The 24,717-nt window shown below is 48.5% G+C and overlaps 6 protein-coding genes across 10 annotated transcripts; 3 read left to right on the top strand and 3 right to left on the bottom strand.

Annotated features, from left to right (window-relative positions):
- The first annotated feature begins 119 nt into the window (after positions 1–119).
- Positions 120–4,254, top strand: LOC117647627 (serendipity locus protein alpha-like). 2 transcript variants are annotated; one of them, XM_034389492.1, is made up of 13 exons: positions 120–455; positions 678–863; positions 939–1,121; positions 1,211–1,390; positions 1,473–1,763; positions 1,835–1,984; positions 2,073–2,253; positions 2,328–2,527; positions 2,604–2,814; positions 2,899–3,138; positions 3,213–3,364; positions 3,447–3,579; positions 3,677–4,254. In XM_034389492.1, the coding sequence occupies exons 1-13, from the start codon at positions 393–395 to the stop codon at positions 3,898–3,900; spliced, it is 2,394 nt and encodes a 797-aa protein (XP_034245383.1). In that variant the 5' UTR covers positions 120–392; the 3' UTR covers positions 3,901–4,254. The 2 variants fall into 2 exon arrangements, with proteins under 2 accessions (XP_034245383.1, XP_034245382.1); XM_034389491.1 differs by having other exon boundaries at positions 182–455; positions 3,659–4,254.
- Positions 4,241–11,015, bottom strand: LOC117647626. Of its 3 annotated transcripts, none has more exons than XR_004587837.1 (7): positions 9,453–11,010; positions 6,870–6,980; positions 6,442–6,807; positions 6,183–6,275; positions 5,618–6,091; positions 5,017–5,171; positions 4,751–4,858 (listed from the first exon to the last, which is right to left on the bottom strand). XR_004587837.1 is itself a non-coding variant. In XM_034389490.1 (6 exons), the coding sequence occupies exons 1-6, from the start codon at positions 10,854–10,856 to the stop codon at positions 4,409–4,411; spliced, it is 2,898 nt and encodes a 965-aa protein (XP_034245381.1). In that variant the 5' UTR covers positions 10,857–11,015; the 3' UTR covers positions 4,241–4,408. The 3 variants fall into 3 exon arrangements, 1 of the variants encoding a protein (XP_034245381.1); XR_004587838.1 differs by having other exon boundaries at positions 4,767–4,858; positions 5,029–5,171; XM_034389490.1 differs by lacking the exon at positions 5,017–5,171 and having other exon boundaries at positions 4,241–4,858; positions 9,453–11,015.
- A 1,109-nt stretch (positions 11,016–12,124) lies between these two features.
- LOC117646790 (voltage-dependent anion-selective channel-like) lies at positions 12,125–14,791 on the top strand. 2 transcript variants are annotated; one of them, XM_034388001.1, is made up of 7 exons: positions 12,125–12,280; positions 13,158–13,359; positions 13,439–13,559; positions 13,639–13,757; positions 13,834–13,942; positions 14,032–14,240; positions 14,328–14,791. In XM_034388001.1, the coding sequence occupies exons 2-7, from the start codon at positions 13,161–13,163 to the stop codon at positions 14,417–14,419; spliced, it is 849 nt and encodes a 282-aa protein (XP_034243892.1). In that variant the 5' UTR covers positions 12,125–12,280; positions 13,158–13,160; the 3' UTR covers positions 14,420–14,791. The 2 variants fall into 2 exon arrangements, with proteins under 2 accessions (XP_034243892.1, XP_034243893.1); XM_034388002.1 differs by having other exon boundaries at positions 12,185–12,354.
- A 183-nt stretch (positions 14,792–14,974) lies between these two features.
- LOC117646786 (COP9 signalosome complex subunit 4) lies at positions 14,975–17,171 on the bottom strand. Its single transcript, XM_034387998.1, has 9 exons — positions 16,943–17,171; positions 16,770–16,849; positions 16,517–16,635; positions 16,304–16,440; positions 16,102–16,216; positions 15,829–16,018; positions 15,544–15,711; positions 15,254–15,454; positions 14,975–15,175 (listed from the first exon to the last, which is right to left on the bottom strand). The coding sequence occupies exons 1-9, from the start codon at positions 17,023–17,025 to the stop codon at positions 15,042–15,044; spliced, it is 1,227 nt and encodes a 408-aa protein (XP_034243889.1). The 5' UTR covers positions 17,026–17,171; the 3' UTR covers positions 14,975–15,041.
- A 230-nt stretch (positions 17,172–17,401) lies between these two features.
- LOC117646788 (sorting nexin-6) lies at positions 17,402–22,080 on the top strand. The gene is made up of 12 exons (XM_034387999.1): positions 17,402–17,587; positions 17,928–17,960; positions 18,045–18,149; positions 18,243–18,353; positions 18,443–18,564; positions 18,641–18,761; positions 18,839–19,046; positions 19,129–19,241; positions 19,326–19,508; positions 20,462–20,525; positions 20,611–20,696; positions 20,787–22,080. The coding sequence occupies exons 1-12, from the start codon at positions 17,582–17,584 to the stop codon at positions 20,838–20,840; spliced, it is 1,206 nt and encodes a 401-aa protein (XP_034243890.1). The 5' UTR covers positions 17,402–17,581; the 3' UTR covers positions 20,841–22,080.
- Positions 22,081–22,090: 10 nt separating this feature from the next.
- Positions 22,091–24,040, bottom strand: LOC117646789 (phosphoglycerate mutase 2). The gene is made up of 4 exons (XM_034388000.1): positions 23,818–24,040; positions 23,246–23,478; positions 22,888–23,152; positions 22,091–22,802 (listed from the first exon to the last, which is right to left on the bottom strand). The coding sequence occupies exons 1-4, from the start codon at positions 23,915–23,917 to the stop codon at positions 22,636–22,638; spliced, it is 765 nt and encodes a 254-aa protein (XP_034243891.1). The 5' UTR covers positions 23,918–24,040; the 3' UTR covers positions 22,091–22,635.
- Between the last annotated feature and the right edge of the window lie 677 nt (positions 24,041–24,717).

The following is a 24,717-nucleotide window of genomic DNA, read 5'->3' as shown; positions in this document are numbered from 1 at the left end:
CCGCTAAATAACTGTGGAACAGTTTCTCATACCATTCTTCAGTTTTGCCAACGGTAGTTTTGGACGATAGGTCGGTGGCCGACTGATTTTACCGTCCAGGATTTTAAAAATTGAGTGTTTTGTCTTGATCTTACCATGATCTTTGCCATATCTTACTTGATACAAACTTCAACTCCCCATATCGAACTACATTTGAGAGCGGAACACAGAACATCGCGTGTGGTCACCCTATCATGCCCCCCTCCCCAAACCAAACTCAAACTCAAACTAACTGAAACTGAAAGTGTGATTGATTCAGTTCATTCAGTTGTAATGATTGCCTGTCAAAACCCTCTTTAAACTAAGTCTCGTCAATATTTGTCTGCGCCAGAGACTCCAAGAACTATTTCAAAATGACTACGCTTCCAAACTTCCTACAACAGTACGATTATATCCTTGACAAACCTGCCATGAAGGTAAGTTGCCGGTGGTGTCAGGTGTAACATTCTTTCAGTGCTTATTACTAGTGTGCCTATTCGTATTTTTACGTTGTGGCCTTGCTGTCTGTAGTGCTAGATCCACAAGGCACAACCAACTTATATAAATTCAAGAGTTATCACACATTTGTGGAGAGACCACTCTAAACTGACCAGTTTTGCATAACTGTCACCTGAATTTTTTTTGTTGTTGGCTTGTAGCTGCAGCTACTGGAAGGAGAAGCGGATGATGGAGGGGCGGGCGTTCCATCAGCTGTCGACTCTTTCCTTATGTCAGTTGTGGAAGCGTACGGCATGGTGGGAGAGATGACTTCTGCCGACAAGCAACAGGTTTCTTCTAGGTCCGCAGCTGTCAAAGAAAAGTCAGTGCAGTGTAATCAGGAAACGGTAAGGACTCAGCCATTGCAGTCTTTGCAAACAATCGTTTTTTATATAATGTTAAATTTTACTCGATTGTTTCAGATTGGTGGATCCTTTGATGCAGAAAAATGGAAATGCATATCCAAGAGTGTAATGAACACTCTGATCCAGACTGTGGAGGAAGCACGCAGAGCTCAGATGCTGAGACAGTTGCAACTATGTGAACATAACATTAGAGGCATCCTAAAGTGTGAATACATTGAAATAATGATCACTGAGTTTCAGGTGAGATATAGAGAAAAGCCTATGCTGCGACTGAAATTTAAGCTGCAGATATGATTATGTTTTTGTGGTTTTGTTTAATTTTGTTTCAGCGTTTGCTTGTTAACTCTTCTCGACTTCTGGAGTATGTCTATAAGTATTTGAGTTGGGGTACTTTAAAAGGACATGCATCTAAAAATTTACTCCTCTTATGTGCATCTCAACTGAAAAAGTTATTTGCTTTTTTGATCTGTGCATTGGATGTTAATGCTGGCACAGGAAAAAACTGTGCTGTGAGTCAATTTTTCTTATCAAGTAAAGTTTGTAAGAATATGAATTAAAGGTATTTTATGTCCATTATTTTTATTTTTCTAGGAGGTGAAAGGATATGTTCTTCAGCGAATGAAAATTTGCTTTGAGAAGATTAAGAAGGTTGTAGAGGGCGAGGTTCCTGAAGATGAGAGCGATGATCTTGGAGGTGGATTGTTCATGATACACATGGACCAAGCAGTCTCTCTGCTTGCTGTGTTTGGCTCAGGTACTGGCCAGTCTCTTCTGGACAGTCAATGGCGCACTTCTGTGGAAGCAGTCCTGCAACACGCAATGGCAATTGCTCAGATTGCATCTCCGCTTGATTTCAAAATGATCCATGCCAGTGGGGAAAAGGTTTGATTCAGCTCATGTGGTATCATCGCTGCATCTAATCATGGTAAAATTAAAACACTCTCCGATTTCAGATTTTAAGAGAAAGTGACAATCTAGAGAGGGAATGTAAAAGTGCCAGCAGTAACCCTTCAGTATGCAAACTTCATGCCATGTCTCTGTCGGATGCGCTAGAAGAGTTGGAACAAAGAGTCTGTGCTTCTGTTTTGAAAATGTATCTTCAGGTGACAAGCTTTTTCAATCTTTTATCTGCACAATTTGATCCAAGTGTGTAAATGTTTTGCAATCTCATAGCATTCTTTTATTTTAAAGGTATTTTCGGATCTATTTACACCTTTAGAAACTCTGTTATTTCGTATTGGAGAAAAGTCAGAGAATGGTGTTGAGAAAACTGCAGAAGACCTATCTGACGCCATATCCACCTATGATTCACACATGGACCGTCTATTGCAAGTTGCTTTGTTTGCAGTTGCATGTTCAGAAGATAAAAACCGTAAGAATTATTTGACTTTTATAAAATCCTCAAATGAATGAGCATGAATAATAAATGAAAATTTACCTTCTTAGGTGTGTTAGGTATTCGCAGTTGTCTGGCATCTTTAGAATCTTTGGAAACAAATTTAGTCCCGGCCTTGACTGCACTCTATTTGAAAGAAACACCCTCGCAGGTTGAGCTTGCTCGTTTACTGGTAGAACACTGGAACATAGAAGTGAAAGAGCTGTGGCTATTGATTGATGGGATTATTGACCCTGTGGCACTTGCTCAGGTAAAGTGGCTCCGGAGCTCAGGTGTTGTGGTTATCATTAAAATATTTATTTTACCTGTCTCTCTTTTCATTACAGGTTGTTCATAGTACTGTTTGGACTGCAACAGCTGTTATCAAGAAGTCCATCCTAGCAAAAAGAGTGGTTTGTCCAGATGAGCTGAAGAGACTTGTTAGGTCTGTCGTTCTGAATGCTGATGTTTTAGTTCAGCACATTTTAAGATTTACTGCATCCATTCCATTTGCTGATACACCTCCTGTGATTTTGATGTTAAATAGCTTGGAATTAGGTACAGTATAATTTGGGTTTATCGACTATGAAAAATACTTAATATATAAGACATGTTTATTTCACTTTCTATTTTACATTATAGCTGTCAAGGAAGGGAGTGCTGTTCTTAGAAAGATGGATGAAAAGGATTCAACGCTTGGTGTAGATCGAATTTTGAAGCGTTGTGAACTTTTGGTCACTTGCGTCAAAAACATTCTTCCTCTGTTGGAAGAAGTTGACAACCCTGACTTCAAAGACAGCGTGCTTCAAGAACCAGAGGCAGCTGTAGAGCCACAAATGAAGATGACCAGTGTATTGGATACAACATGTGTGAAGTCTAGAAGTAAGTTTTCTTAATCCTTCCAGTTCACATAAAAGCTTTCTTTACAAGCTCTTTGTAATGTTATTCTTTTTTAGGCCTCAAGAAGCAACTATTAGCTCTAGGTCTTCCCTCTGATGCACAAATAGATATAGATGTTACTGACTCCCCTGAGACTTTCAACCTCATGCAAACATTCATGGATAAGACATCAACTCAACCAAGATTTGCCACAAGCTTCCTTTATAATGTATGTTAAGACTTAGTGTAACTTGTAGCCTGATTCATCCTTTTCAATTGTGACTAATGGAAAATGCTATGTTTATTTGAAGGACAAAACTAAGACAAGTATTCAAGGGGTCAGAGACACCCCTAAATCAGTTCCCAGCTCGAGCATCTTCATTAGAAAAGTTGTTGATCTCGAGGAGAAATTGTTGCAAAACACATTTTCTTTGCCCACTCCCAGTAAGTTGTCTTTCCATCTTAAACAATGCAAGAGAACTAATAAATTTGTCACTAATTTTTAAAAACTTATATTTTTTAGCATTGGCTGCTCTTTCAGAAACACTACGACCTCATAGTGGTCTTGTCAGCTGGCCGCCCTCAACTTCAGGTTACCAGGTGTCTGATATAGAATCTGAACTTGAAGCAAACAGTTCGTCTCGTGATATTGCTACACCTGAACGAATTCAAGATCTACTTCAAGTTCAGACTAGGATTGATGCTGTAAAGATCTCTTCTGAATATCCTAAAATGTCTTTGTTCTATCCTCCAAATTCAAAATAAGGAAATATTTATCTTTTTGTATTATGACTAGTAGAGTTTTAATTTTTTTAATTTCTTAATTTTTGTCACATCTCTCATTTTTGTAGTATGTGTTTTGATTTTACTACCCTCTTCTGTGGAGTTTACCTTTGTTAATTTCAGTCATGCATGGCATAGGTTTAAGTATTTTTGTATTTTCATGTACCTTATTTGTTACGCTCAAAATGACAAAAACTAAGAGTGTTTTATAATTGTTTGATGTTTGTGTTTTCGACTGCTTTGAGAGTCTTGTAACTGTTTTATAATTTTTTTAAAAAAAATTTAAAGAGTATTTTTTTTTTAAAGATGAGGACTAATAAAGTTGGATGACACTGATTCTTTATTATTTCTTTCCTGTTAAGATGCTGTTTCACACCCCCCAGCCGGTACACTGTCCGACCAACTAACACCACCGTGCATTGCGGGCGGGCCGCGCGCACCACTGTTACACTGTTATTTCAATACCACCGAATCCCTAGTGGCGTTCCGCTCAGTCTGGGACCCTGCAGGAGCGCCGCGTCCTGGGCGACGGCGGCGCGGCCGTGGTCCTGGGGGGCTGCTGCAGCGGCTGCAGCGCGCACGCCTCGAAGTGCGCCATGAAGGTGGCCTGCAGTGCGGGCGGGAAGACGCGGCCGCAGGCGGGGCACGTGACGTCCTGGCGGCTGGCCGACCGGCTGTGCTGCACCGCGCCAACCGCGCCCTCCCACACGTCCTCGCGCCAGCACGTCGTCGACGTCGTGGTGCCGCCCCTGCCCGAGTCCTCCTCGGACGACGACGACGCGCACCCGCCCCGAGAGGACGCGCGCGCCAGCACGTGGACGGCGCCGAGGGGCTGGCTGGGCGACGACGGCGTTGGCGCGGGGCTGGGGGCGGAGGGGCGCACGTGGAAGGCGGTGATGCTGGCGAGCCCCGCACCGGTGAAGCCCACCGTCAGCGTGCCCTGCAAGACAGTCACAGTGAATTGCTAGGGTGGTGGGCGTGCCGAGTGCCTCGCCGAGTGCCGCCCCGCGTGTTTGGCGCGCCGGTCCGGTGTTCACAGTGTGGGTGGTAATGTTGAATGAGAGGGCTGAGGGCGGCGCGGACCCCTCGCCGACTCACCTCGCAGCTCACCGTCGTCTGCCCTGTGCCCGCGACCACGGCTGCCCTGGCCTAGGTTGCAGGCGGTCCGCCGTCCTGTCCGCTCAGAACAGTCGCAAGCCCAGGCCGCGCCAGAAGGGGTCCGCCCGCCCCCGCTCCCGCTCCCGCTCGGAGGTCTGGAACATGTGCAGTTTCACTGTGTCACTGTGTGGCGCGGTCCTGCTCGGCCGATCGGTGTGTCTGTGCGTCTGGCGCCCGAGAGATGCAGTCGTTCGCGAGGACTGAGGAAAATGCACGAGTCGCGAAGGGGGAGGAGCGAGAGCGAGGGCAAAGCAGTCTAATCTCTCTCTCTCTCAGACCACGCCACCGCGCTCGCGTTAGCCGTCCATAGCGCCGGGTAGGCATGCAACGTGCCACACACGCGTGCATTTGTGCCGGGGCTTTGCCTACCCTCACGGCGCTTGGTAGGCAACGTGCCGCACACGCGTGCGTTGTTGCCGGAGGATTGCCTACCCGCAGGGCGCTTCAGGAACCCCGCCAGGCTCGGCAGGCTGGCGCGACCGCACCAAACTCGCTTCAGGCGCACGGGCATTCGAAAGCAAAGGCTGGGCGGGCGCCTCACCTGCACGGGGGACGGCGGCGAGCAGTCCAGGGTGGCGTCGGAGCACATGGACACGTCCTGGTCCGGGGTGGTGGCCCTGCTGCTGCTGGGCACACTGACGTGCGGCGCGGGGCCGCTGTAGCTGCACAGGGACGAGTAGGAGCCGCTCAGTTCGACGGGGTACCCGTCGGCGTGCTGCTCCTCCGGGCGCTGGTGCTGCGGGGGCGGCGTCGGGGTCGGCGTCAGCGCGTCCGACAGGGCGGGCGACACCCCGCGTCGCTGCTGCAGGTGCTTGTGCAGCGCGTCGCCGTTGAAGGAGTACTGCGTCCGCTCGCGCTCTCGCTCCGCGAAGAAGGGCGTCGTCGTGGCGGGGCTGGCGGGGCTGGCCGGGTTGTCCGTGACCACGTCGTAGTAGCACGGCCGGTGTGGCGCGGCGGGCGACCGCGGCCGCGGGCTGGTGGTGCCCCTTAGCCTCGCCGCCGAGTCCTCGGAGAGCTGCAACGTGGACCGCGTCAGAAAAAGACACAACGCACAGACGTGCCTCCACCCCGAGCCCCGAGGCGGGCAGCATCACGGCCACGCTCACCTTGTTCTGCTCCGGGTGTGCGGACTCCTTCGGCGGGGGCGTCTCCTCCACGCCGTGGTCGGACCGCGCGGGGGCCGCTGGCTGGTTGCTGACCTGCACCAAGGGAAGCGTGGTTAGAGCGAGCCACCGTCGGCATCAAAGCGTCGCCCTGTGTCTCTCGCACCCATGCGGAATGTAGAGTCTCTCTCGCACTGTACATTCCGCATGGGTGCGAGAGAGAGGGAGAGACAGGCTGACGTAGCCTCCTGTACCGACCAACCTGCTGCAGCATGCACACCGTGTCCCGGTGCTCCTTCTTGGCCTCCTGCAGGCGACGCTGCAAGTCGGACACCTCACCCTGGAGGCGCTTCAGCCGCCCCTCCGCGTTCATGACGTCCGGGGCCGCGGGGGCGGTGTCTGTGGGGGCTGCGGGGGCGGCGTTTGTGGGGGCGGCGGGGGCGGCGTTTCCCGGTGCGGCGGGGGCGGGCGGCGCCGGTTTGGCGGCGAGCTTCGGTGACGACGTCTTGAGCGCGTCGAGGCACGCGTTGAGCTGCACCTGCTGCTCCTCGATGGTGCTCAGCAGCCTCTCGATGTAGGCCTGCCGCGCCGCGTTGAAACCCTGCCACCGCTTGTTGGTCTCCTGGATCTGTAAGGGTCCTCAGTCAGACAGGGCCACGTTCGGAATTGGACTGCAGTTCAGGGTTTTACCGTGGTGATGACGGCCTTGAGGCGCAGGTTCTCGTCCTGCAGATGCAGGCACCGCTTCTGCTCCCTGCGCAGCTGGTGCTGCGGCACCATGGTGCCGTCCTGCTCCACGTCCTGCGGGGAAGACACAGTCGTTTCAGAGGCAGCACACTGAGAGACGTTTTCGTCGCTCTGCCTCCCTCGCACCTACTGTCGACGCCTCACAGTGGGCCAGAAGACCGGTGGGGGCGGCCAAAACTCTAGACGCGTTTTGAGCTCCAGAGTCGCTAAATGGGACTCGAACCGAACGTGTGACCCCATCAATGGATTCCTCGTTCGGAGAGCAATCCATTGGTGGGGTCACGCGTTCGGTTCGAGTCCCATTTAGCGACTCTGGAGCTCAAAACGCGTCTGGAGTTTTGGCCGCCTCCACCGGTCTTCTGGCCCACTGTGCGCCTCATGAGTGCGAGAGAGACGGAGAGACGACTCTCGGAGTCAGTCTGCAGGAAGTTGGGAGGGAAACGCAACGGCCTCTTGATTAAGCGGAATGGAGGGCGGGGCGGGGCGGGGCGCTTGGCAGCACGCCCCTCTGCGTCCGCGAAAACACAAGCCAGCCCTCCAAGTTCACGGCACTGCGTTGGCGAGGCCGCCGACGACGGGCTGACGCGTGGGCGTGGCTAGCGCGGCATGCCGCTACACTCGAACCCTCGAACGCGGCGCAGCGGTCGAATCGCCATTTCCCTAACATGCGCCGAACGAGTGACGAACCCCGTCCGCACTCTTAATTTCGGCGCGTGACGTCACCCGGCTGGCTCCGGACAGCGGCGCTCTCTCAGTCGCACCCTCGCCTACGCCCCATGAGTGCGACAGACAGTCAGGGCGCCAGCATGGCCAGGACCGCGCCCACGTCGCCTTTCGGTCTTTTGGCAGGAATACTCTGGTGCAACGACGCGCGTCACCCTGCAGTGTAGCGTCACCAGTCGCCGCTAGTCACCGCGACCACGCAAAGACCCTCGCCCCGAAGCACGGAAGCAGCAGGAAGACGACGCCAGCCGGGGAAAGCGCAAGCGTCCTTCCCGTGCCGCTAAAACGGCAACATTTCATTAAACAATCGCAGGTCTGCTGATCCCGAAGAGTCATTTCGCCGCTGTCTTCCTCGCGCCCCCACGGGACGCGCCATGAGTGCGAGAGAGACAGCGCGACGACACGACTCTTCGGACTTCGGCAGGAACGGCGCGCTCGCCTGACCGCCAAGAACATTCCTGTTCGGCCCGGCGGAGTACAAAGTCCGGCAGGGGAAGCCGACCCACCAGCAGGCTCGTTCCCAGGTGCCGTTTCGTCTCTCTCGCACTCGAGGGCGTTCCGCAGGGGCGCGAAGGAGACAGAGCGACCGAGGGACTCGTCGGAATGGCTGGACTGATCGACGCACAGTGGGCCAGAAGACCGGTGGAGGCGGCCAAAACTCTAGACGCGTTTTGAGCTCCAGAGTCGCTAAACAGGACTCGAACCGAACGTGTGACCCCACCAATGGATTGCTCTCCGAACGAGGAACCCATTGGTGGGGTCACACGTTCGGTTCGAGTCCCATTTAGCGACTCTGGAGCTCAAAACGCGTCTAAAGTTTTGGCCACCTCTACCGGTCTTCTGGCCCACTGTGCGACGCGCTGCCTTACCGCGGTCGCGGCCGCCGCCCCGTGGCGGTGCGGCATTCCGCTGTCTGTCGTCTGGCTGCACTGTGTTACACTGTGTCACTGCGCGATCCGGGATCCGGGGAGACGATGCCGCCGGTGGGGCACGGAATCGGAATGGCGAAGCCAGGGCCAGGGCAGCCAGGGGGAGGCCTTGCCTGGCCGCCATGCCGCGCAGGCAGCACCGCCAGGCTACGCCAGGCCAGGCAGCACCGCGATTAGCGGTGGAATTGGGTGTTTGTCGTGTCTCGCGTCGTGTCGGTGGAGGGGGGGCCGCGCGCCGGCCGCGGCTAGTGGGCCGCCGACTGGACGGGGAACCCCCGAACCGGGCCGGGCCGGGCCGGGACCAGCCGGGACGCGTTATCTCGCGGAAGGAGAGGGAAAAAGAGAGAACCAGGAAAGGGCTTGCGGCTAGCGCAGTGTCCGGCTTGTCGTGAAGCGGTATTAGGGGGTCCGGTGATGCGACACAAGCCTGTACGTCACAGCTGCATCGCGTCAGGTGCAGCCGCACGCGGCGCGACACATCCCGCATGCGTCACGGGGACTCGAAAACAGCGAGCAGCCGGAGCAGTACCGAAGGGTCGTCACGCCACGTGTCTCTCTCGCACCCCTGAGGGACGCGCATGAGTGCGACAGAGAGGTCCTTCGGGGTGCGCGAGGCCCGACGCCGGACTCGGCACAGTGGGCCAGAAGACCGGTGGAGGCGGCCAAAACTCTAGACGCGTTTTGAGCTCCAGAGTCGCTAAATGGGACTCGAACTGAACGCGTGACCCCACCAATGGATTGCTCTTTGAACGAGGAATCCATTGGTGGGGTCACACGTTTGGTTCGAGGCCTGCGTAGCGACTCTGGAGCTCAAAACGCGTCTAGAGTTTTGGCCGCCTCCACCGGTCTTCTGGCCCACTGTGCTCGGACTCACCTCAGTCTCCGTGTCGTCGTCGGCCTGTCCGCTCCAGGCGCCCTCGGTCGCGGTGCTCGTCGCGGTGCTCGGCTGGAAGGCGTCCAGCGTGACGGGAATGTCCCTCGTGACGGGCGAGTCCGGAATCGTGTCGTCCATCGTGATGGGGACGGTTCTGGTGACAGGGATGTCCTTCGTATCTGGGACGTCTCTTGCGACGGGGATGTCTCGTGTGACGGAGCCGCCCTTTCTATTGGGGGTCGCATCCCTGCTGAAAGTGGAGTCCATCGTGACGGGGATGTCCCAGACGCCTCGTGAAGCCGGCATGTCTCTCGTGACTGGAGTGTCTCTTGTGACAGGGATGTCTCTTGAAGCCGGCGTGACGAAGGCGTCTCTGGTGACAGGGTTGTCTCTTGAAGCCGGCGTGACGAAGGCGTCTCTGGTGACAGGGATGTCTCTTGAAGCCGGCGTGACAAAGGCGTCTCTGGTGACAGGGTTGTCTCTTGAAGCCGGCGTGACGAAGACGTCCCTCGTGATGGGGATGTCCCGTGTGACGGGGGCGGTCTTCGCGGGCACGACTTCTATGACGGTGTTGTCCCTCTTGAGTGGCACCCCTTTTGGCTCTCCGCCGCTGTCTGTCACCAGCGAGGTGGGGACGGCCCTGGTCCCGAATGTCGTCCTTGTGGTGATGCCGGAGTCCTCGCTTCTATCGGTGCCGACGGCGATCGGGACTTCCCTGGTGAAGGTCCTAGTGGCGTCGGCGTCCCTGGCGGGGACGTCCCTGCCGGCGGAGGCGCCCCTGCGCAGGAAGTCCTGAACGCGGGCGTGCATGGGGCTGGCGGGCTCCTCGACGGCGGCCCTATCGTCGTGGAAGGACACCCTGGCCGCGCTGTTCCTGTTGACGGGCACCTCGCGGATGAACACGGCGTCCCTCGCCGGGGCGTCGCGGCGGCGGAAGTCGTCGTCGTGGTCCTGGCCGCTGGTTCGGATCGGCACCTCGCGGAAGGACACCCTCCTGTCGTCGTCGGCGTCGTCGTGGTCCTGGCGGCGGCCGTGCCGCGGCTCGAAGTACCGCCTGCGCGCGGCGCGGAGCTCCTCCTGGTCGCGGGGATGCTGTTCGCGGTGCTCGCGGCGCTGCGCGGACGTGGTCCACCAGGGCTCGTCGTCCAGCAGCCACTTGGTACGACCGCTGTCCTCGTCCATGCTGGGCCACGTGGCCCACGTCGACCTGCTGCGGCGCAGCACGGGGCTGTCGTCGGCGTCCTCCTCGCCGTCGTCGAGCAGCCACTTGGGGAACGTGAGTCCGCTGCCGCGACGTCCCTGCGTCGCCGCGTTCCGCGTGAACGGCAGCGACCAGTCGTCCAGCAGCGCGGCCATCATGGCGAGCCGCGGGTGCAGCCGCCGCCGCCGGTCCATGTAGTCCATGTTGTCGTTCGAGAGGTTTGGTTCGGAGTGGCGGGAGCGCGGCGCTGGCGGCACGCGCGGAGCGGTCGGTCGGCAAACCGCGAAGCCAAGTGCTCGGAGGAGTGCGAAGGTAAACTGAAATACGCCAACAGACGCCGACGACGCCGCCGACGCCGCCGCCTTGCCACGCCGCCTCTCGAAGTCGAAGGAGCCGAAGCCCGAAGGACGCGCGGAGTGCGCGGAGCTATTCCCAGCATCCGACTCGCGGACACGTCACCGCGACGACGTCACCGCGCCACCCTCAACACGCAGAGGGGGGCGGCGAGGGGCGGCGCGGGGGCAATCGCCGAGGGGTGGCTTGGCCGGCCGTGCTTGGCCGCGTTTCGCCGGGCTTGGGCACTTTCCACGACGGCGAGCTTTAAAATAAAGTAATCCTGGGTCGGGGATCGCGTTGGCGGTCGCGTAAGTATAAACAATGAGCGACGCACCAGAGGAACAGTCTGAAGACTTTCTGCCTTTGTGTCATAAAATGACTCACAGAAACTTTGGAAAATTTGAAAATTTTGCCCTTTAATGGAAGTCGTTTAAAACTGCGGAGACTCCAATCACATTCGTTATCACCGCGATGGCAGCCCGTTTGACTTGAACGTCTGCGAGTCTAACCCAACCTGGGCCCGTTCTCCCCTCCTCTTTCCCACCGATGCTGATCGTGTTGTTTGCGCCCCCCCCCCCCCCCCCCGCGGGTGGCGGTGGCAGGGGGTGAGCGGGCGGCGTCCTTTCTCCGAGACGCCTGCTGACGCCAGGGTAGGCAGCCCACCACTCATGCGCGCGTTGCGGGCCTGCCCGCCCTGAGTTGGCAGGCGCTGTGCGAAAACAACCGTCTACTGTCCACGTCGGAGCGAAGCGAAGGGCGGCGAAAACTCCGCCGCCAAATTTAATGGTGTGGTGGTGTGGGGCGCAATCTCGGTGGAATTTTGCAGTCGTCGCGGTTTCGAAATGCGCGAAAATGACGAGTATGTGATTTTCGGGCGAGACGGCGCACATGCGTTCGTTGCATGGTTTCTCTGCCTTGCCACAGCAAGTGCTAGGCCCGTCTTGGGGCCCGTGACAAGGGACGGTAAACAGTGTATGGCCTGGGCTTAGGGCTTTAGGACCGGGAAAGATGCAAGCGTACAAGGGTCGGCCGAGGGGTCACGCTAGGGCGCGCCGGGGATGACAGGGTAAACGTCCCTTTAAATTTGTCATAACATGGGCGGACAAAGGACCAATGAACGCGCGACGGCCCCCACGTCCCCCCTCCCTCCGCCACGCCACCCTCCTCTCCTACTACACCCTGCCACTACCACCACTGCCAGCCAGACTGTCCCGAGGTTTCTCCCTTTCTGGTGGCCTTGAAGAATTCGATTTCGCCGTTGAAGCCCTCCACCCCCGTTCTTCAAACCGCAGTAAGTCTCTTTTTCGTCTGATTTGACACCTCGTGCCTTCCAGAGCGCTCGCGGCATCTTTGACGCAGCGCGAAGTGAGTTGCAAGTTTTGTATGAACCGACGTTCCCATGTCTCATAGAGGACCCCAGCAGTCAGATGGCCCAAAGCAGCCACCCCAAGAACAGGGGCTAATTTTAACCTACTTCCACCAAGCCTTGTTTTCCGCCACTAAACGGAATCAATGTTCTCCTTCCCTTTGTACTCCGCCACGTGTACGTGGAGGGACACCTCGGCGTTTTCCTTCGGGGACCTTTTAGGCCCTGGCCCCCAACTCCACGGGCTGTCTTTCCTGCAATGTTAGGTTATGGCCGGGTATGGCCGGTGGACTTTTCACTCATTCACCATGTTTCTTTGTCCTGGAGAACGGCGACGCCGCCCAGTGAACTTTGGAACCTCGATGCACTCTGAAGGCTTGCCCCGTGGCCTGTAGCACTCTGGTGTCAATGTCTCATGGCTTCTCTAATTGGGGTAGATCGCGCAGTCTTCTGCTGTGTCGAGGGAGGGCTGCAGCGGCGTACAGGTTAAATCTTAGGCTCAAAGGAACTCGAGGACTTGGAATGAATCCGGTCTGGTTTCGTACACTGCAACGCCCGAGTATGTCTTCAGAGGATCCGGCCCGGTTACTTCGACGTAGGGACCGGTGAGACTTGAACAACCTTACCTGCTGCAGGACCTTATGCCTACCTGAGCAGGAAGGTCTTGACCAGAGCCTGTCATTTTAGATCTTTGCACCTGAAATTTCCCCCGTCCTTTACTTTTTAAGAGTCAGCAGACCTGTTTGTAATCGTTCTTTCTGAAAAACCTCTTCTTTGAATTAAAAACGGTATTTTTTTATAGGTCATGGCCCCACCATCCTACAACGATCTTGGCAAGTGCGCCCGGGACCTTTTCAACAGTGGCTACCATTTTGGACTTCTGTCCCTCAACCTTAAAACAAAGACAAAGAATGGTGTGGAGTTCACATCTGGTGGCAATGCTGCCCACGACACCGGCAAGGTGACATCCTCATTACAGAGCAAATACAACGTCAAGAAATACGGTGGGTTTTTAAGCTCAATTAATATCAGTAAAATGTTCTTGAAGATATTCGTTTCTAATGATTTTTAATCTTCCCAAAGGTCTCACATTTGTGGAGAAATGGAATACAAACAATGTATTGACCACCGAGGTGTCCATGGAGGATTACCTGGTCAAGGGACTGAAGGTTGCATTTGACAGTTCCTTTGCTCCCCAGACAAGGTAACTTTGGGCAGCTGGTACACTGACTTTGTTATAAATAATTTTCAGTGCTTCCTCTCTAATATGATTTTTGTTTCAGTAAAAAATCTGGAAGCATTTCATCTGCATTCAAAAATGACTGCTGTGCTCTTAACTGCAATGTTGACCTGCTGAATGGTGCTCCTCTTGTGTTGGCTTCATCGGTTATTGCTTACAACGGTAGGATTGAGTCCCTTTTAATTTCAATACAAGTCACCTACCCTCGTTTTTCTCACTAATTGAAATTTTTTTTTAGGCTGGTTGGCTGGTTACCAAACTAAATTTGATGCTCAAAACACCAAGATCACCATGAACAACATTGCTCTTGGCTATTCCACCAATGATTTCACTTTCCACACCAATGTGTAAGTGTTGCTTCCATTTGGTAAATTAACTTCTGTGTTTTTGTGTGTGTTTGAGATTTTTTACTTATCTGCTTTTTTTTCTTTTCTAGAAATGATGGCCAGCAATTTGGCGCATCTCTGTACCAGAAGGCACGACCTGATCTGGAGACTGGTGTCCAGCTCTCATGGAAGATGGGTTCCAATGACACAACCTTTGGCCTTGCCTGCAAGTACCAGCTCGACTCTGATGCATCTGTGCGAGCTAAGGTCAACAACAACAGCCAGATTGGTCTTGGCTACCAACAGAAACTGCGAGATGGTAATTTTTTTTACATCTTCATGGATTTACTGGTTGAATTTTTCTTGTTGCTGTAACTGGCGTCTAATTACCCATTGTCCCTCTCAGGTGTTACCCTTACTCTGTCTACAATGATCGACGGCAAGAACTTCAACCAGGGTGGTCACAAGCTTGGTCTTGCTCTTGAGTTCTCCGCCTAAGCATGACTAAAACCACAAAATTGAGATAATTTTACTAGTGAATCATCCACAAGTAGGGTAAAATTAATGTTTTAGTTATACCTGCTGTTGTGAAATGTGCAGCTCTTAAAAGCTGCCTAGTGAACCTTTGCATTGTACATTGTCTCTTGTCGCAAAGTATTGATTGCTGCAACCATTTTGCCGTTCTTTTAATTCAGCGTGATATCAGTGCTAGCTCTTGTGGCAATAAATGGAAGGAAGTATTTTTATCCCATGAGGAAACTGTAATTTTATTCTTAATTTGTTTTCAACACTTGATATTGTAAGTGTCCTATACAATTTTCCAATGTAAGCTTTTCACTGCTTTAAAAGACATTACAGGAGAAAGCATGATAGTGTTTCCTATAAATGTATTTCATTTCCTTCGAACTCATTGTATCTGGTGATAATAAAAAGTTGACTTGCAGTGAGCAATTCTGTTTCTACTTAATCAAATTCCCCCTCATTCCTACATCATAACTATCAGTTGGATTGAAAACTAGATAAATTTGTAGGAAAGGCTAGTGATAAAACAGCTTTGCTTAAATTAAATTTTAATTACACAACTTGAAACATTTGGCCATTAATTAATTACATAAACATTCTAAACCATCATATCTTCATCACCCACTTTGGTAAGCCAGGCAGGTTCATGGAGAGCGATTTTTTCAATAACTGAATTGACCTGATAACAGATAGATTGGATCTGCTTATCCCAGGCTGGAAGGACTTCCCTGGCTGCAACATAAAATTTCAAATTGACAAATACAACCCTTTGCTAATAATTTTAAGTAGTTTGAAAGAACTACAACTTACTCTCAAAATGCACAATGGAATCAATTTGATCAATGAAACCATTCATTCTTCCCTCTGTGATCATCTGGCTTGCAATTTTCTCTGCTTTCTCAGGGGTGATTTCTAAAAGAGCTCCTAGCTCTTCAAATGTTATATTATTATACAACTTGCTAGCTGATAAAAGATTATGCTCAATCACTGCTCGATCTAAAATAGTTGAGCCTGTGAAACCCAATTCAAGAGTTATGTTGGTGTTGAAGATTTTTCAAACTAAACAAAAATTACTGTTAGAAATTTGAAAGTAGAATTACCATCTAAGGTCACAGATTGATGAGGCTGAAGCAATCCTTGAAATTCCTGAAGCTCTGAACGACGAATAATTCGGTCCAAATACATCTTTTCCAGGATATTATAAGCAGGCAAATGCTGGCAGCGTTCATCTTTGTATAAAGTTGCAAGCATACGGCTTCGTTGTTGTCCTAAAAAGTTAGATTTCGAAACATTTTAAAATCTTTTGAGAAAATGGATACCTTACCCTTGAACCAAAAGCTAAGAGCCATGGTTCCTCTATTCCAAATAATAATGAGAGTTCTTACCAGCAGAAGCTAACATTGTACAGATAAGAGCACTTTTCAAAGCTGTCATACGCTCATCCTCATGAATAATGATGCGGTATGATAATTCATTGTATCTTTGTGCAGCTTCAATGAATTTTCTTCTATAGTCAAGAACCCTGGCATAACATACTTTGTAATAAATTTGAAGCTGTTCATCCTTCGTTTCAGCCTGAGAGTGTACAATGCAAATTGTTAGAAAATAAATTGTCAAAAAATATCTAGACAGGCAACACAAGGTCCAATTTTTCTTACTTGCAACAAAGATGCCCTATTAATAAAAGCTTCCGCCAAAATGGAGTCACCATCTTCCAAGTACAGACGAGCAATTTTCATGTAAGTTTCAAGTTTGTAGTCCACAGAATACTGCCTGAAAATTTTACATGTTTAAGTTATTTTAAACTTTTAACAATAATGACATTTTTTTGACTTCATCTTGCTACTTATGTTTACTTACTTTTGGCCAGTTTCCAGAGGAATTCCGCCCAAGACTTTAGCGGCAGCTTGCCAGTTTTGTTCTTTTTCGTAAATTTCGGCAAGGTGTTGACGGATGTTAGACACCTGCTCTTCAAAGGAGATAACACGTGGTTGAACCTGAAATAAGAATGACAGGTTAATTTCCAATCATTGTCATGATTTAAAAACGATCAAAAATTGAAGACAGTATTACCTTTTCTAGAGTGTAATGAGCTATATTTTTCGAGAGTTCGTCATCCAATTTTGTAAGATGTTGACCAACATCTGACAGCACTTGCCGAGATATGACCAAGCTTACTTGCTCGTTAATGACTGAGGGGAAAAAGGAAACCCATTGAATTAGTATCATACAAACTAAAGGCATAAATTTATGAACGACAGAAGAAATATCATGAAGGCAAAATTCCATGAAGCTTTGAAACAGATATTTCGAGCACTCAACATACTTGCGTCAATGAAAAGTTTGAGGCAGTCGGCGAGTTCAGCGCCTGCAGAATTCATAATAGACTCAAGAATAGTACGGAACCTGTAAATTAAAACAGCTATTAATACAATTTCTCTGAAAAATGAATTAAAATGGCATCAAAGGGATGTCAAGGCAATGTAAGTATAAGGTTACCTGTCCGCTTGGTCTTTGTGACTTCCCGCAGTGTGATTCAGCGAAGCGAGTTGCTGACGGACAACACCCAGGAAAGCTGCCATTTTGAGGGCTCACTGGCTACAAACTCCAAAGAGATCAAATTGAAGATTACTTCAATTTAACAATGTTTACGGTTTACAAATAAAAACACCGACGGTAAAAGATTCCTTCCGAACACCAGCGACCTCTGGGTGAGATTTCAGCAAAGCTAGCTGAGGCCTATGAAAAATTAAGTAACAAACAGAACATTTTTGTTAATAAATTACTGAATTAAGAACCATTTTTGACTATTCACATCGCAAAAAAATCTCTTATAACTTCATAGCATGAAATTTATCACTCTTCAAGTTTCCTGGTACAACCGATGCAGAGTTTGCTTTCGAGGTTTCGTGTTCAAAGGTTTGTACCAGACGATCCCGCCCCTTGTCCCCCACCCCACCCCCGTGCGAGTTGTAACCCTAGTTTCGTCTTGTCAAAAACTGTTGGCGAGGACTGTCCTGTCTCTTTTGCTTCCAACATTTGGGACGTTCGTGACATCTCCTTGAACCGGTCGATCGGTCCGACGTGTAGTAGCGTCCTATCTTCGTTCTTCACCGTCCACGCACAGTCTCTTCAAAAATGATGGTAAGGTGTCCTTTACTAGCGGTCTCTGTTGTCTCGGCCCTAACCTAACTGTGACATTGGGACGCCGCCTCTTCTGTGTGTCATTTCGGAATGAATGGATTGTTCCTGTGACGTTACGATGTATCACTTGTTTTCGTTGTCTCCGTTCAACCTCAAACACAGTTCAATTATCATTATTTGAAGCTTAGGACGTTGTAGGAACTTTTTCTGTCCCTGAGTGGTATTATTTCTACATGTCTCTTGTTTTTATTACGTAACTTTCCTTTGCCATTGAATGCCTGGGCTGTAAGGTGTTTAGTTTTATTAATTATGAATGAATATTGTGTTGACTATTTTCTAGGATGGAGTTGAGGAAGCTGATGATAGCCGCAAGGTAAGAGAATGGTGCATTTACTTTGCTTTCTATAGCACCCTAATTATTCTGCGTTCCGTGATTCACATCCATTTGTTTTGACAGGGAGTCCGATCAGAAACTGTGGACCTAACCGACAATTCCCTTGTTGTTGACATCTCGGATGCCCTCAGTGAAAAAGAGAAAGTCAAATTTACTGTCCACACAAAGGTACCAGTGACTTATATTACAAATATGTGGATTGTGGTTGTGTATTGGACTCGATTTTTTGAGTATATGTGATTTGTGTCCTTTTTCGTGCAGACAACATTACCCGAATTTCAGAAGCCAGAGTTTTTAGTGGTTCGTCAACACGAAGAATTTGTTTGGCTTCATGATAGATTTGAAGAAAATGAGGACTATGCTGGATACATTGTGAGCCATGGAACTGTGCCTTTTGTATTTAAGTTAAAACTGTACTAACAAAATCATGCTAACTTTGTACTTGTGGTTTCTCTGTATAGATACCTCCTGCCCCACCTCGACCAGACTTTGATGCATCAAGGGAGAAGCTTCAAAAGTTAGGGGAAGGCGAAGGATCAATGACCAAAGAAGAATTTTCCAAAATGAAGCAAGAGCTTGAAGCGTATGTAACACTAACATAAGTTGTAATTTAATCCCATGGCGTGAGGAGTTACTAAACATAATTTTCTATCATACAGTGAGTATTTAGCAACCTTCAAGAAAACAGTTGCAATGCATGAAGTGTTTTTGTGTCGGCTGGTTAGTCATCCAATATTCCGCAATGACCACAACCTCAGAGTATTTTTGGAATATGATCAGGCAAGCTAGCATTTTTCTCAGTCGATTGCTGTGGTATCTCTTGTGGCATCTTTACATAATTTTGTTTTCTGCCTCAGGACTTGTGTGTCAGAGGGAAAAATCGCATGGAGATGCTGGAGGGCTTTGTCAAGTCATTTTCAACTACTAGTGATGAACTGCTTCTGTCAGCAACTGTAAAAGATGTGAATGACTTTTTTGAACAGGAGAAAAACTTCCTCCTTAAATATCATGCTCATCTTAAGGAAGCAACGGCTAAGTCAGATGCCATGACAAAGAAACACAAAGGTAAGGTCTAATAACTTTTATGTGAAATGAGCCATTCTGTTTATACCTGTATACTCGTATATTAAGGAATGTTTCTTTCCAGATGTGGCGGACTCTTTTATTAAGGTGTACACAGGCCTCTTGCAGTTGTCTGCTGTTGATCCTGATTTGGGTAAATCTCTAACTAAAGTTGCTGAACTGTTTGAGAAAGCCAGGGTGAGTGTGTTATATTGAGATAGCCATCTCAACAGGATTTCTTCCCTTCAAAAGTTAAGTACTAAGAAACAATATTTATTACAGAAAGTTGAAGGGCGAGTTGCTTCTGACGAAGACCTTAAGCTCTCTGATTTATTAAGATATTACATGCGGGATTCTCATGCTGCAAAACGCCTGTTATATCGACGACTTAGATGTCTTGCAAATTATGAAGCTGCTAATCGGAATTTGGAAAAAGCCAGAGCTAAAAACAAGGATGTTCATGCTGTAAGTTTATTTAATGTTAAAGTGGGAAAGAATTTAAATGGGTGTAAGTTTATGTGCTGGCCAAGGTGCAAATCCAGTAAGAAGCTTGATGAAAATAATAAGTTATAAAACTCAGCTCCTTTGTGGAATGTGAAGTAGGCCTTTCACCATGTTCTGGATCTATTCTCTCTTGGATCTGTGCCTGATGTGTATTGACTAACAATTTGTTCTAAAAATATGTGGTTTTCCATTAACGTTTTAACACTTCACTAATTTTGAATGAAGTAATTTCTCACTCAAAGATTGGATGCAAGTTGCAGCAGATTTGAAAGGGCCTAAGTTCTAATGAACACTTTCTCACTGCTGTGTTTTTTAGGCTTTGGAGGTGGCAGAAGTAAGTATTCAGAAAGACTGTTTGGGAAAGTCCTCCAGGTAGTTTACAGAAAGATAAAATTATCAATAAAGTTGTGCTATAGCTATTGTTTTCTTAAGAAAAAAAATAATCGTGAGTGATGTAGTTTTGTGACTGTTTTACTTGAGAATTTGTGGGTGTGACATATTTTCAAGGATGTCAATAAGTTTTTTTGAGTACATGCTTTGTAGGTAGTTCTGGTACAGAAGTCTAGGAGCAAATTGTGCATGTTTCAGTTCCAATTAATGTAAATAGCACCTGCTTAGGTTGGATCCTCTGACTGTTTGTTTGCTCTTTATTGAATGAATTCTGGGAAGTGTATCCATTGTCATTGAATTAGCAAGTTGCTACAGTGATGCATTTTTCTATATTCTAGCTTTGGAATTTGTTGCAACTCCATCTTGGATCAAGAGTGTGCTATGATCTGTTTTGTTTGTTTGATAATTGTCAGTAGACAAACAATTATTTTCTTCTTTTTCTTTTTGCATCTGAATTTTGTGCTTGCCATTCTTCATTGATGTTCACCTCTGCTTGTATTGTTTATTTGCTGTGTATGTTTCAGGCTGAGACTGCTCAAAAGGTAGCTTGTGAAAAGTTTGACCAAATGTCAGACAAGGGAAAAGAAGGTGAGTTACTCTTGAAATTCAACTTGAGGAATGTGTCATGGTCATGAAACAGTTTTTTGATGCCTTGACGTTTTGTTCCTTCCAGAACTTATGGATTTCAAGACTCGTAGAGTAATAGCCTTCCGTAAACATCTCATTGAGCTGGCAGAGCTAGAAGTGAAGCATGCTAAGGTAAGTTGTCATGCATCTTCGAACATTTTAGCTGCCTGTTGCCTCATCGTTCTCTGAGGATCTTACTGTTGTTTCTCTCTTCATTCATAGTCCCAAGTACAACACTTCAAGAATTGTCTCGCCAGTATGAAAGATGAAGAATAATTGGATTGTGGTCGAAGATTATGCAAAAAATTTAAGAAAGATAGAATGAAGACACTCCCGGTGTTATGTTATTTTTATATCACTGTAATCTAAAACGTACATATATTAATATATATATATTTTATTGTGAACATATACGCCACCATGCTGACATATTCCAAAGTAAAAACTAAATGTATATGTATGTTACTCATGAAGTCTATAATGCTGGAAATCAGTCATTTCCTGTTTTGTTACTTTACAGCTTTTTGTTTGTGGGTTGCGCAACCTGTATGTTGTTGAATTTGTCGACCACCTGAATATCTGACATGTGTACTTATTTACTCTGGCGGATATTACCCATTGTCAGGGAGGTGTAACAACTGTTTGTTTCAGTACATTGAAGCATTTTCGTTGTAGCTTTCAGAGCTAATGTCATTCCATTAAATAGTTAATTTACCACATCAGATTGTGATATACCATCAATTTATTAATGTTTGGAGCATGTGTATAGTCATAGCTACAATTAATGAGAACTGTCCCACTTTCTTAACTGATATTGTCCTTTGTACCAGCTTGTGGCATTTCATGTTGCCAAGTTGTAAAAATGTAAAGGGATCAAAATAAGCTCGTGTCCTTGAATGATCTAACTTTATCTTGTATTTGTTTTTATTGTATCAACCATGGGACATTGTCTTTTGCTTAGCACTCATGGTTATCATTTGTTATAAATTCGAATTATATTAATGTTATTTGTATTCTGCAAGCGTTTAATTTTGTTTACGTGTATTTTTTTAAAATTGTAGTGGCGATTTTAGAATACTTTCTTAAAACTTCTAGGTATCTTTTCTGATCTGTGACCTTTTGTGCATTGATTATGTTTTAACTGCTGCTGCCAATGAAAACTGTTTAAATTTCACATAACCACCAATGTTCGGAATGTGCCAAAGGCCGAAGCCATTACATTCAGTTTGCCACCTATCTCAAACTTCTCAGTGGCAATTTTTCTGCTTTCTTGTAACTGGACCCCATTTCACAGCAGTTTCAAATTAATTGCATTGTCCACATATTCATGAGATTGCATTTATTTTGTGATATTTTCTGATGATGTGTGAAGTAGACATTTGAAAAGTAATACCATATCATGGTTACGCTTAGAAGTGTGAAGAACCTTCTGCAAGGAAATTTGAAGGGATGAGATCAATGACTGTTCTTTATCCACTCAGTGGTTAAGGGAAATAAAATCATGCCGACAAATGGAGCACTCGTTATCATTTGCACCTTTCTCACCAACAGTTCTATTTATTTAAACTGAGCTAGGTCATGGTAAATACAATAACTTCACTCTAATCACTATGCTGGCTGTTGTGAATACCTTCAGTGATCATTAAAGAATGACCTTTTTAAGAAACAAGCCTTTTGGAACAAACACAGGAAAAATAAATAAATCTCAACAAACTGGTAAAAACAAAAATAGACATGAAAGAATAGAGGGGCTTGCTCAAGGACTAGACCATGTCCTGATTGTAGAATACAGGTAGGTGGTAACATTTTATTGGACTGTACATGAAACCAGCATGTATTAAAAGTTTGTCTACAAAGCTATGACCCATGAGTGCACAGCACCCACAATCCTTAAATAAATAAGGAAACTTTCAACTGTGACAACTTAACATTGAAACACAGAAAAATAAAATAAAGGAAGGTAGAGAATCCTTGCTTATTTGTACCGAAACATTTATCCTTCTTTATGAGAAGACAATCATTTCAAAGGTACAGTGGTAGTACCTAGTTGTATTAAAATAAGTCTGCAAATTTACTTAGATTTTCCCTGAGCTGCAACAGCCTCCATTGCCTTCCTTACAGTTTCTTCATCACCCAAAAACTTCATGGACACAACCGGCTTGAAGTCTTTGTCGAGTTCATACACAAATGGAATTCCAGTTGGGAGGTTCAGTCCCATAATGGCTTCATCACTCATATCTGGGAATAAAATACATATTACAAACATGTAGAAACAGAACCAAATGCATTCGATTTCAGTGAAATATATTCACAAACTACTTACTGTCAAGATGTTTAACAATGCCTCTCAAACTGTTGCCATGGGCAGCGATAATAATCTTCTTGCCAGCCTTCAGTTGGGGAATAATAACGTCATTCCAGTAAGGCAGAGTACGTTGAATGGTCAATTTCAGACTCTCAAACTTGGGGAACTCATCCTGTGAAGGGCCATTGGCATAGCGAGCATCCTTGACAATTGTTTCATAGTAGGGATGGTCAGCTTCCATTGGGGGAGGAGGAATGTCAAAGCTTCGTCGCCAAATTTGAACCTAAAACAGATATGATGCAATCTTAATAAAACTATTCAGATCTTATATACTTAGAACAGGTTACATGGAGTTACAAATAGATTCAATCCATACCTGGTCCTCTCCATACTTGGCAGCGGTTTCAGACTTGTTCAAACCTGTCAGACCTCCGTAATGACGCTCATTCAAACGCCATGACTTCTCGACAGGCAGATCAGCCTGGCCAATGCCATTCAAAATGGCACCCAGAGTCTTTTGGGCACGGGTAAGGACTGAGGTGTGCGCAACATCAAATGTGTAGCCTGCCTCCTTGAGAGCCTTGCCAGCGGAAACGGCCTCCTCCTCACCTAGAACATGAAGAGTACAGTAATATGAGGCAAGATTGCAACAGATCTATGGCAAAGAGCAAGTACAAAGGAAAAATGACAGCGAATAGTGCTCAGTATTTGACTGACAGGGAAGGCTGACATTGTAGAACAACTCTTAAGACAACGGGCAAGTCTCAACATAATTGTGTCAGATGTGACTGAAACCTAACCTGTCAGAGACTCTGAAATGTCACATCTGACGGAAGAAGATAGCAACTTAAGGGTGCGATTTCCAAAACAGGGCAAGCGCAGCGAACCAAAAGAGTTGTAGAGAACTGTCACAACCCCTATTAAGCACAACCCCTCCACTGGTCTCACCTTTGGGGCTGAGGTTGGCGTCGAACCAGCCGCAGAACAAGTTCTTCTGATTCCACTCACTCTCGCCGTGCCTCACCATAACAATCTTGTAGGTGCTCATTGTGATGGCTTTCTGGCTTTGACTCAGGAATCGAAATGACACCGTTTTGCTGGTCTCCGCCAAGTGCCCTTGAAGTCGCAGTGGCGCTGACAGGGCAAGGGTGGTCGCGGGGCGCGCGGGGGTGGCAGGAAGGGGAAGTGGGAGCGCAGTGCGCGTGCGCGGTGAAGGCGAGCAGACGACGCGTGCTTCCCCGGTGGCGGCCGCGCCCGCCGCGCCCCCGCACGCACGGACGGCACGGGCGCAAAGCGTGAACGGCGCACGGAGCGCGTGAGTCCGGAGACGCACCATACTTCCGAAACGGAAGCGTGACACCGTGACACCGTGACACCACGAAAACGAAGGCAAATCGATAAAGCGACCGATCGTCAGCTGGCCGCAGTGGTACCAGCCCGGCGCGCTGACACCGAGTCCCGGAGTGCTCGCGGGCAGAAAGGCTCGCAGACACCGAGCACGTCGCGACCTTGCGCGGGGATCCAATGCAAGTCGGAGGGGTCACGCGGCGCCACTTCACACCGCCAGGCCCGCGGTCGCGGTTATGGTCATGAGAGTTCGCGCGGTGCAGTGGCAGCCCTGGCTGCGGCCGCGGCAAGCCGAACCATTCAAACGCGAAACGCAGGCAGATCGCCCCGCTGGCTGCTTTCGTCTCACAGGATCCAACCCTCAGTCACTCGAGGGCAGACGCGCGCGCACACTGTGGGACTCACCCTGTGTGACTGGCTGTGTGGGCAGCAGGCAGAGAGCGGAGCGCCTGATGGGTAGGCCACCCATCAGGCACGCCAGCGCGTTGGGCTGCCTGGGCC

The sequence above is a fragment of the Thrips palmi genome, unplaced genomic scaffold (genome assembly GCF_012932325.1).
Source record: "Thrips palmi isolate BJ-2018 unplaced genomic scaffold, TpBJ-2018v1 HiC_scaffold_2, whole genome shotgun sequence".
In the NCBI taxonomy this organism is placed as follows: Eukaryota; Metazoa; Arthropoda; class Insecta; order Thysanoptera; family Thripidae; genus Thrips; species Thrips palmi.
Note: the sequence above shows the minus strand (reverse complement) of the source record. Positions and strands in the feature narration are given on the sequence as shown.

Bases quoted from the DNA above. Each gene is read 5' to 3' on its own strand.
- LOC117647627 (XM_034389491.1), top strand. From the start codon at position 393: ATGACTACGCTTCCAAACTTCCTACAACAGTACGATTATATCCTTGAC. The intron at 456-677 runs GTAAGTTGCCGG...GTTGGCTTGTAG, and splicing joins TTGACAAACCTGCCATGAAG to CTGCAGCTACTGGAAGGAGA. The intron at 1,985-2,072 runs GTGACAAGCTTT...TTTATTTTAAAG, and splicing joins TTTTGAAAATGTATCTTCAG to GTATTTTCGGATCTATTTAC.
- LOC117647626 (XM_034389490.1), bottom strand. From the start codon at position 10,856: ATGGACTACATGGACCGGCGGCGGCGGCTGCACCCGCGGCTCGCCATG. The intron at 6,276-6,441 runs GTTGGTCGGTAC...CCCTTGGTGCAG, and splicing joins CGGTGTGCATGCTGCAGCAG to GTCAGCAACCAGCCAGCGGC. The intron at 4,859-5,617 runs GTGAGGCGCCCG...ACTGTCTTGCAG, and splicing joins CGCCGCCGTCCCCCGTGCAG to GGCACGCTGACGGTGGGCTT.
- LOC117646790 (XM_034388001.1), top strand. From the start codon at position 13,161: ATGGCCCCACCATCCTACAACGATCTTGGCAAGTGCGCCCGGGACCTT. The intron at 13,560-13,638 runs GTAACTTTGGGC...TTTTTGTTTCAG, and splicing joins TCCTTTGCTCCCCAGACAAG to TAAAAAATCTGGAAGCATTT. The intron at 14,241-14,327 runs GTAATTTTTTTT...TGTCCCTCTCAG, and splicing joins CCAACAGAAACTGCGAGATG to GTGTTACCCTTACTCTGTCT.
- LOC117646786 (XM_034387998.1), bottom strand. From the start codon at position 17,025: ATGGCAGCTTTCCTGGGTGTTGTCCGTCAGCAACTCGCTTCGCTGAAT. The intron at 16,636-16,769 runs GTATGTTGAGTG...TTTTCCCCTCAG, and splicing joins CAAACTTTTCATTGACGCAA to TCATTAACGAGCAAGTAAGC. The intron at 16,217-16,303 runs GTAAGTAAACAT...TAAAATTTTCAG, and splicing joins CCTCTGGAAACTGGCCAAAA to GCAGTATTCTGTGGACTACA.
- LOC117646788 (XM_034387999.1), top strand. The intron at 18,150-18,242 runs GTACCAGTGACT...TTTTTCGTGCAG, and splicing joins AATTTACTGTCCACACAAAG to ACAACATTACCCGAATTTCA. The intron at 19,242-19,325 runs GTGAGTGTGTTA...TATTTATTACAG, and splicing joins AACTGTTTGAGAAAGCCAGG to AAAGTTGAAGGGCGAGTTGC.
- LOC117646789 (XM_034388000.1), bottom strand. From the start codon at position 23,917: ATGAGCACCTACAAGATTGTTATGGTGAGGCACGGCGAGAGTGAGTGG. The intron at 23,153-23,245 runs GTATGGATTGAA...TATCTGTTTTAG, and splicing joins CCAAGTATGGAGAGGACCAG to GTTCAAATTTGGCGACGAAG. The intron at 22,803-22,887 runs GTAAGTAGTTTG...TTTTATTCCCAG, and splicing joins CATTGTTAAACATCTTGACA to ATATGAGTGATGAAGCCATT.